Source organism: Sesamum indicum, linkage group LG11 (genome assembly GCF_026168435.1).
Source record: "Sesamum indicum cultivar Baizhima isolate 11 linkage group LG11, ASM2616843v1, whole genome shotgun sequence".
NCBI classification, from domain to species: Eukaryota; Viridiplantae; Streptophyta; class Magnoliopsida; order Lamiales; family Pedaliaceae; genus Sesamum; species Sesamum indicum.
The window spans coordinates 5014448-5024544 of NC_142667.1; the positions used below are offsets into that span (position 1 = coordinate 5014448).

General features: G+C 34.7%; 1 protein-coding gene across 1 annotated transcript; it reads left to right on the forward strand.

Annotated features, from left to right (window-relative positions):
* Nucleotides 1–6049: 6049 nt before the first annotated feature.
* On the forward strand, nt 6050–8823 carry LOC148785028 (uncharacterized). Its single transcript, XM_088875196.1, has 5 exons — nt 6050–6086; nt 6653–6882; nt 7087–7340; nt 7525–7636; nt 7900–8823. The coding sequence occupies exons 1-5, from the start codon at nt 6050–6052 to the stop codon at nt 8821–8823; spliced, it is 1557 nt and encodes a 518-aa protein (XP_088731322.1).
* The last annotated feature ends 1274 nt before the right edge of the window (nt 8824–10097 follow it).

Sequence of the window (10097 nt, forward strand, 5' to 3'; positions counted from 1 at the left end):
GCATATGTGTGGTAAATTTCGTAACCATAATAATAACTACAAGTTAGTTCGAAAGGCAAAAAAACATTCTTTCATAAAACAATGTAGAAGAGCTAAATTTTGAACGTTCTCAAAATTGCACAAAACTTGACCCAAAAGTAGGTCTAGGCCCATACATTCGTGTGGTAAATTTGCTAAGCGTAATATTAACTACAAGTTAGTACGAAAGGGAAACAAACTTTCTTTAATAAAACCGTGTAAAATAGTAAAAATTTCTACGTTCTCAGAATTCCATGAAACTTGACCCAAACTTAGGACTAGACGCATGCATTTGTTTGGTAAATTTGATAAGCATAATAATAACTTGAAGTTAGTATGAAAGGAAAACAAACTTTCTTTAATAAAACCGTGTAGAACAGCTAAATTTTGTACGTTCTCAAAATTACACGAAACTTGCCCGAAACGTAGGTCTAAACCCATGCATTTGTGTGGTAAATTTGCTAAGCGTAATAATAATAACTAGTTACTATGAAAGAGAAACAAACTTTCTTTAATAAAACTGTGTAAAGTAGCTAAATTTTGACGTTCTCATAATTACACGAAACTAGACCCAAACTTATTTCTAGACACGTGCATTTGTTTGGTAAATTTCATAAGCGTAATAAGAAAGAAAACAAACCTTCTTTAATAAAACCATGTGAAACAGCTAAATCTTGAACGTTCTCAAAATTCCACGAGACTGGCCCCAAACGTAGGTCTACACCCCTTCATTTGTGTCGTAAATTTGCTAAGCGTAATAATAACTACAAGTTAGTACGAAAGGGAAACAAACTTTTTTTAATAAAACCGTGTAAAACAGCTAAATTTTGAACGTTCACAGAATTTCACGAAACTTGACCCAAGCGTAGTTTTCGACCAATGCATTTATGTGGTAAATTTGCTATCCGGACTAATGACTACAAGTTTACATTAAAGACAAACAAACTTTCTTTAATAAAACCATTTAAAATAACTAAATTTTGAACATTCTCAAAATTCCATGAAACTTGAATCAAACGTTGGTCTAAACCCATGCATATGTGTGTTAAATTTGGTAAGCGTAATAATAACTACAAGTTAGTTCGAAAGGAAAAATAACTTTCTTTCATAAAACAATATAAAACAGCTAAATTTACTTAATGTAAAACTGATGATAACATTGTTGTACTGTACTATTATTTTACTTAATTAAACTTATATTTACCCAAAAAAATAAACAGCTAAATTTTGAACGTTCTCAGAATTACACAAAACTTGACCGAAAACTAGTTCTAGTCCCATGCATTCGTGTGGTAAATTTGCTAAGCGTAATAATAACTCCAAGTTAGTACGAAAGGGAAACAAACTTTCTTTAATAAAACCGTGTAAAATAGTAAAATTTCTACGTTCTCAGAATTCCATGAAACATGACCCAAACGTCGGTCTAGACCCATGCATTTGTTTGGTAAAGTTGATAAGCATAATAATAACTAGAAGTTAGTACGAAAGGAAAACAAACTTTCTTTAATAAAATCGTGTAGAACAGCTAAATTTTGTACGTTCTCAAAATTACACGAAACTTGGCTGAAACATAGGTCCAAACCCATGCATTTGTATGTTAAATTTGCTAAGCATAATAATAACTACTAGTTAGTACGAAAGAGAAACAAACTTTCTTTAATAAAACTGTGTAAAATTGCTAAATTTTTTACGTTCTCATAATTACACGAAACTTGACCCAAACGTAGGTCTACACACGTGCATTTGTTTGGTAAATTTCATAATCGTAATAAGAAAGGAAACAAACTTTCTTTAATAAAACCATGTGAAACAGCTAAATTTTGAACGTTGTCAAAATTCCACGAAACTGGCCCCAAACGTAGGTCTACACCCATTCGTTTGTGTGGTAAATTTGCTAAGCGTAATAATAACTACAAGTTAGTATGAAAGGGAAACAAACTTTTTTTAATAAAATCATGTAAAACAGCTAAATTTTGAACGTTCTAAGAATTTCACGAAACTTAACCCAAGCGTAGTTCTCGACCAATGCATTTATGTGGTAAATTTGCTATCCGGACTACTAACTACAAGTTAGTGCGAAAGACAAACAAACTTTTTTTAATAAAACAGTTTAAAATAACTAAATTTTGAACATTCTCAAAATTCCATGAAACTTGAATCAAACGTTGGTCTAAACCCATGCATATGTGTGGTAAATTTGGTAAGCGTAATAATAACTACAAGTTAGTTCGAAAGGGAAATAAGCTTTCTTTGATAAAACCGTGTAAAATAGTAATATTTCTACGTTCTAAGAATTTCATGAAACTTGACCCAAATGTAGGTCTAGACCCATTCATTTGTTTGGTAAATTTGATAAGCATAATAATAACTAGAAGTTAGTATGAAACGAAAACAAACTTTCTTTAATAAAATCGTGTAGAGCAGCTAAATTTTGTACGTTCTCAAAATTACACGAAACTTGCCCGAAACGTAGGTCTAAACCCATGCATTTGTGTGGTAAATTTGCTAAGCCTAATAATAACTACTAGTTAGTACGAAAGAGAAACAAACTTTCTTTAATAAAACTGTGTAAAATAGCTAAATTTTGACGTTCTCATAATTACACGAAACTTGAACCAAACGTAGTTCTAGACACGTGCATTTGTTTGGTAAATTTCATAAGCGTAATGAGAAAGAAAACAAACCTTCTTTAATAAACCATGTCAAACAGCTAAATCTTGAACGTTCTCAAAATTCCACGAAACTGGCCCCAAACGTAGGTCTACGCCCATTCATTTGTGTCGTAAATTTGCTAAGCGTAATAATAACTACAAGTTAGTACGAAAGGGAAACAAACTTTTTTTAATAAAATCGTGTAAAACAGCTAAATTTTGAACGTTCTTAGAATTTCACGAAACTTGACCCAAGCGTAGTTCTCGACCAATGCATTTATGTGGTAAATTTGCTATCCGGACTATTAACTACAAGTTTATATGGAAGACAAACAAACTTTCTTTAATAAAACCATTTAAAATAACTAAATTTGGAACATTCTCAAAATTCAATGAAACTTGAATCAAACGTTGGTCTAAACCCATGCATATGTGTGGTAAATTTCGTAACCATTATAATAACTACAAGTTAGTTCGAAAGGCAAAAAATCATTCTTTCATAAAACAATGTAGAAGAGCTAAATTTTGAACGTTCTCAGAATTGCACAAAACTTGACCCAAAAGTAGGTCTAGGCCCATACATTCGTGTGGTAAATTTGCTAAGCGTAATATTAACTACAAGTTAGTACGAAAGGGAAACAAACTTTCTTTAATAAAACCGTGTAAAATAGTAAAAATTTCTACGTTCTCAGAATTCCATGAAACTTGACCCAAACTTAGGACTAGACGCATGCATTTGTTTGGTAAATTTGATAAGCATAATAATAACTTGAAGTTAGTATGAAAGGAAAACAAACTTTCTTTAATAAAACCGTGTAGAACAGCTAAATTTTGTACGTTCTCAAAATTACACGAAATTTGCCCGAAACATAGGTCTAAACCCATGCATTTGTGGGGTAAATTTGCTTAGCGTAATAATAACTACTAGTTAGTACGAAAGAGAAACAAATTTTCTTTAATAAAACTGTGTAAAATAGCTAAATTTGGACGTTCTCATAATTACACGAAACTTGACCCAAACGAAGGTCTAGACACGTTCATTTGTTTGGTAAATTTCATAAGCGTAATAAGAAAGGAAACAAACTTTCTTTAATAAAACATGTAGAACAGCTAAATTCTGAATGTTCTCAAAATTCCACAAAACTGGCCCCAAACGTAGGTCTAAACCCATGCATTTGTGTGGTAAATTTTCTAAGGGTAATAATAACTACTAGTTAGTACGAATGAGAAAGAAACTTTCTTTAATAAAACTGTGTAAAATAGCTAAATTTTGACGTTCTCTTAATTACACGAAACTTGACCCAAACGTAGGTCTAGACACGTGCATTTGTTTGGTAAATTTCATAAGCGTAATAAGAAAGGAAACAAACTTTCTTTAATAAAACCATGTGAAACAGCTAAATTTTGAACGTTCTCAAAATTCGAAGAAACTAGCCCCAAACGTAGGTCTACACCCATGCATTTGTGTAGTAAATTTGCTAAGCGTGATAATAACTACAAGTTAGTACGAAAGGGAAACAAACTTTTTTTAATAAAATCGTGTAAAACAGCTAAATTTTGAACGTTCTCAGAATTTCACGAAACTTGACCCAAGCGTAGTTCTAGACTAATGCATTTATGTGGTAAATTTGCTATCCGGACTAATAACTACAAGTTAGTATGAAAGACAAACAAAATTTCTTTAATAAAACCGTTTAAAATAACTAAATTTTGAACATTCTCAAAATTCCATGAAACTTGAATCAAACGTTGGTCTAAACCCATGCATATGTGTGATAAATTTGGTAAGCGTAATAATAACTACAAGTTAGTTCGAAAGGGAAATAAACTTTCTTTCATAAAACAATGTAAAACAGCTAAATTTTGAATGTTCTCAGAATTTCACAAAACTTGACCTAAAAGTAGGTCTAGGCGCATGCATTCGTGTGGTAAGTTTGCTAAGCATAATAATAACTACAAGTTAGTACGAAAGGGAAACAAACTTTCTTTAATAAAACCGTGTAAAATAGTAAAATTTCTACGTTCTAAGAATTTCATGAAACTTGACCCAAACGTAGGTCTAAACCCATGCATTTGTTTGGTAAATTTTATAAGCATAATAATAACTAGAAGTTAGTATGAAACGAAAACAAACTTTCTTTAATAAAACTGTGTAGAGCAGCTAAATTTTGTACGTTCTCAAAGTTACAAGAAACTTGCCCGAAAATGGGTCTAGACCTACGTTTGGGTCAAGTTTCGTCCAATTCTGATAACGTTCAAAATTTAGCTGTTTTGCACGGTTTTATTAAAGCAAGTTTTTTTTCCCTTGTATACTAACTTGTAGTTATTATTACGCTTAGCAAATTTACAACACAAATTCTTGGGTCTAGACCTACGGTTGGGTCAAGTTTCGTCAAATTCTGAGAACGTTCAAAATTTAGCTGTTTTGTACGGTTTTATTAAAGCAAATTTATTTTCCTTTTATACTGACTTGTAGGTATTATTACTTTTAGTAAATTTATCACACAAATGCTTGGGTCTAAACCAACGTTTGGGTCAAGTTTCGTCGAATTATGAGAACTTTCAAAATTTGGCTGTTTTGCACTGTTTTATTAAAGCAAATTTATTTCTCTTTTTATACTAACTTGTAGTTAAAGCAAAATTAAGGCATCACCCTCGAAACTTGAAAGATCTGCATTTAAAGCAAAATAAAACAATATCACAGTATCAATATCAGAGTCTAAAAACAACAAATAGAATACCAAATAAAAAGTTCGCATATATATATATATACACCAAATAGAGAGAAAGAGGACATGGATTCTAGAATAGCAAATGGAATACCAAACAAAAATAGAAAAATTTCTGTAAACTCTGCAAGAATTACAACAATTTCTCAAAGAACATAAAAAAATTTAAACTTATCGGTTCTTCTTCAACAACACGAACGAACTCTCCTCTCCTCTAGCACAAACCCTAAATCTAACTTACGAAATCTAAATCAGTGTTTTTCGTTCTATTTAGGGTAAAGAAACACAAGTTTTTTAATCAAATTCCCTCGTTTTCTCTCTCTCAATCGCAAACCCACAAAACCCTAGTTTTTTTACTTTAGTAATTCTAGTCTCACTGTAACTCTTTCTCTCTCTTCGAATTCACTCTTTGACTGTAGTCAAAGAGCAGTAAAGACAACAGGGTTATAACGGTCAAATTAGGAAGAAAAATAATGCCGTTAGTGCTCGTTTTAAAAAAGGGCATGTGAGCTGACTAAAACAAAACAGGAGGGGGGTTTTAGCATATTCTGAAAACAGGAGGTGCTTTTTGCATACTTTGTAAAACACAGGGGGGTTTTATGCATTTTGTCCTACTCGAGCCTTACACCGCGTACCTCGAATCACTCACCGATGGTCCTGTATGGGGACCGACAACAGCAGTTGGGAGGTATGTTCCGATTTGATAATTATCTTACCCTCTCACTAGAATTCATTCCCAGTGTGTAGAGCGTTTGGCAGCATAAGATAGTTGGCATACCGATGTACGCGGTGACTCAAAAACTAAAAGCTTTGAAACCAATTTTCTGAGAACAGAGGAGGAATAAAAGTGATTTATCGCACAATGTGCAGTTAGCTAAGGGTTTTCTTGAAGCGGCACAAATTCTGGTCAACTCGAACAGACAGGAGGACTTGTTCTTATACCTAGAGCATTGCTGTCGAATGATTTTGGACAAGGTGGCGAAGCTAGAGGAAATCATGCTTCATTAGAGAGCTAAAATGGAGTGGATGAAGGGGGGTGACCAATGCTCCAGGTTTTTTTTCACAAGATTGCACAACGAAGGACAGCATGGAGAATCTTGCAAATTAACGATGAACACGGAGTCACCCATATGGAGCAACAGGCGGTGGTAAATGAATTTGTCTCCTTCTTCCAGAACCTGCTAGGAGGAGAGAGACGACGGGACGTGGTTCATCTCCGGTTCCTTAGACCATGGGCATGACATTTGCTGACAGACGACGAGGCCAACTCTATCTTATTGCCTTTCACCCCGGTTGATGTTAAACAGACAGTGTTTGATATTGCTGAGGATAAAGCGTCGGGTTCCGATAGGTACTCATCAAGTTTCTTTAAAGCGGTATGGCCGATTGTGGGACAGGAGGTAACGGAAGCGGTGTTGGATTTCTTTAATACTGGGAGGCTCTTGAAACAAATCAACACCACTTTGCTGGCAGTTATACCAAAGGTTCACTCCCCAATGTCCATAAGTGATTTTTGACCCATTTCTTGTTGTAATGTGCTTTATAAGATTATCGCCAAACTCATTGTCCAACGATTGAGTGTGTTTTTGAACAAACTCATTAGCCCCTGCCAAAGGGCGTTTGTGCCTGACAGAAGTATCAGTGATAATATCATGCTAGCCTAGGAATTCTTTTCGGGATACAACCAGATAGGTCTTCCTCCTAGATGTGCGCTAAAAGTGGATATTAGAAAGGCGTATGATACGATTGAGTGGGACTTTTTGTCTGTTGTTCTTGAGCTATTTGGGTTCCCGAACATATTTACTAGGTGGATTGAGGAATGTGTCACTACAGCATCTTTCTCAGTCGAGCTCAATGGAAACCCCATGGATTCTTCACGGGAGCCAGAGGGATACGACAGGGGGATCCTCTTTCATCGTACTTATTTGTGCTCATCATGGAGGTGCTACACTTGGGTTTTCTCCAGTTGATTGATCAAGAAGGCCCTTTTACGTTTCACTATAAATGCAAAGCAACGCGTGTGTTCCAGCTTGGGTTCGCTGATGACCTACTATTGTTAAGCAAGGCTGACATTACATCTATCGGAGTTTTCAAAATAGGACTTGATTGATTTGCTGGATGGTCAGGGCTGAAGCTGAACGTCCAAAAGAGTCATCTTATCATCTCAGGGTCAACACAGGGACTGAGAGAAGATATGTTGACTTTACTTGTGTTCCAGGAAGGGCAACTGCCGATGAGGTACCTTGGTCTTCCTCTCCTATTTTCTAAATTGTCTTTTTCGGATTGCCAACTGTTATTGACAAAAATTGACCAACGTGTTGCTGGGTGGGAGGGGCTTGCACTTTCATATGCCGAAGATTGCAAATTCTAAAATCTGTGCTCACATCACTTAGTGTTTATTGGACCTCTGCATTCATTTTGCCGAAGAAAATCATTAAAGAAATTGAGAAAAGACTACAAGTTTCTTATGGAAAGGAACGGGGAACAGTGGATACGTAAAGGTAGCATGGAATGATGTGTGTCGGCCTGTTGAGGAGGGAGGCCAAGGAATTAGGGATGTTGCTACACTAAATCAGGCATTAATGAGCAAGAAACTCTGTGATGTAATCCGATGCGAGAGGACATCAATTTGGGTGGACTGGTTGTACGCTAGTCGGTTACAAAACACCTCTGTTTGGACAGTACGGGATGATAGGGGTTCATGGGGTTGGAGGAAATTGCTACGTCTTCGAAGTTACATTCGCCCAGTGGTGGATTACTGTATTGGAGATGGAACGAGTTTCTATATATGGCAGGATCCAAAGCACCCTCTTAGGCCACTTATTGATAGATTCCCACGCGCTCCGAACCTATTGGGACTGGATTTGTCGACCAAGCTTAGCTCGATCATTTGTGGAGGTGAATTGCGATGGCCCACTATCACGGATTTCGAGTGCCTCGAAATAACTCATGTACTACCTCCAATCCATGGAGAAGCAGACAGTATTATTTGGAGAGTGGACGGTGGACAACCCTCAACTAAGGCCCTTACTAGATTATTTGATCCACCAGGGACGAAAGTAGACTGGACTTCACTACTTTTGGGCTCCTGTAAGATCCCTCGTCACCTCTTCATTTTATGGATGGCAATTCTTGGCGAACTCCCAACGACGGGCAAACCATGGCTATCTCATCTTGGTGATTGTGTCTTGTGTGATGGGGCGATGGAGAATCATACTCACCTTTTCTTCCAATGCCGATATAGTAGACGGTGCCTTTCCGAGATCCACAAATTGGTTCGGTTCCCATGGCCCAACCGAAATTGGGCAAATGACATTGATTGGGCAGCACGAAAATGGAGGGGCAAGCACATTGTCAACCTTGCTTATAGAGCATTGCTAGCTTCTTGTGTTTACCATATTTGGAGGAAGATGAATCTAAGATGATTCGAGCATCAACAAAGAACAGCGACCACTTTGGCCTCCTTGATTGTTAATGATGTAAAGCAGAGGATACTTAGTATTAATCTAGCTTACTCGATTAGCACATGTGCCTTATACAGACTATGGCGTATCCCATGGTTTGTCACGGGAGAGACCAACTCATGAACACAGTGTTGTACTATTTTTATTTAGTTAATGAAATTTATATTTACCCAAAAAAAAATATTTTCATAAATATGACTAAAGAGTGATCATAACTCACAATCATATGAATCAATACGTTGACCTCTAAAATAAATAACAATAACAATATTGTTTTGCTATGCCATATTTTCACAATAAAATAAAATATATATATATAAAAACTTGAGTTAATAACATTTATAACAAAAACAACCAAATGTATAAATATAAAAAAAAATTAGTGAAAGGAACTTACTAGACTAGTTTTGATTGTAAAAATCCTCGATTGAAAATGTCAAATAAAATAAAATAAAATTTTGGGTCAAATGCACTTTCCACACCTAAAGTATACATAAAATCGTCATATATACCCCTTTAAACTATAAAATATAACAAACTCTCTCATAATATGGACCAAAAATTTTATAACAAAAATACCCTTTGTTTGCACCCTCTAAAATATGTTTATTATAGTCATCACCAAAAAACGTAATCTGAATTATTATAATTTCTTATTTAAAATAAATATTATCCAAAATTTATAATTTTTGTAATTAGTATGATAATTTGAATAAACTCTATAAATTTTCAATTCATTTATTTTATATAATTTCTAAAAGATTTACATAATTTTTATTTTGTATTTTGTATTGTTGAAGTTATATTGGATAATTCAGCAGTCCTTTATTTCTCTGCTTAATATGCAGTATTTATTTGATAATAATAGCAGTCACGTAAAGAATGCAAGAAAAGAGGAGTATGAACTCCCAAGGAATTTAGATCAACTAAATAAGTGGACAATTCCTGAAGTAAATCCTAGATTAATTTACAATTTCGGAAGATTTGATTTCTGGAAAACTAAACAAGTAGTAAAAACTACTGAAGAATCTATCTCTCTTGATAATGAGGAAAAAGTAATAAAACTTTTGGATTCTATGGATATAAGGCATTACCAAGAAGAATATAAATTTCTACATATTGGTCTTGTTCAAATAGCCTTTAAGCCTCTAACATTAGAAGGTTTACCAGAAAGCTTTTTAGCTGCCCTAAGAGATGCCAGAAATTTAGACTGGAAGAAATCTCTAATCGGAATA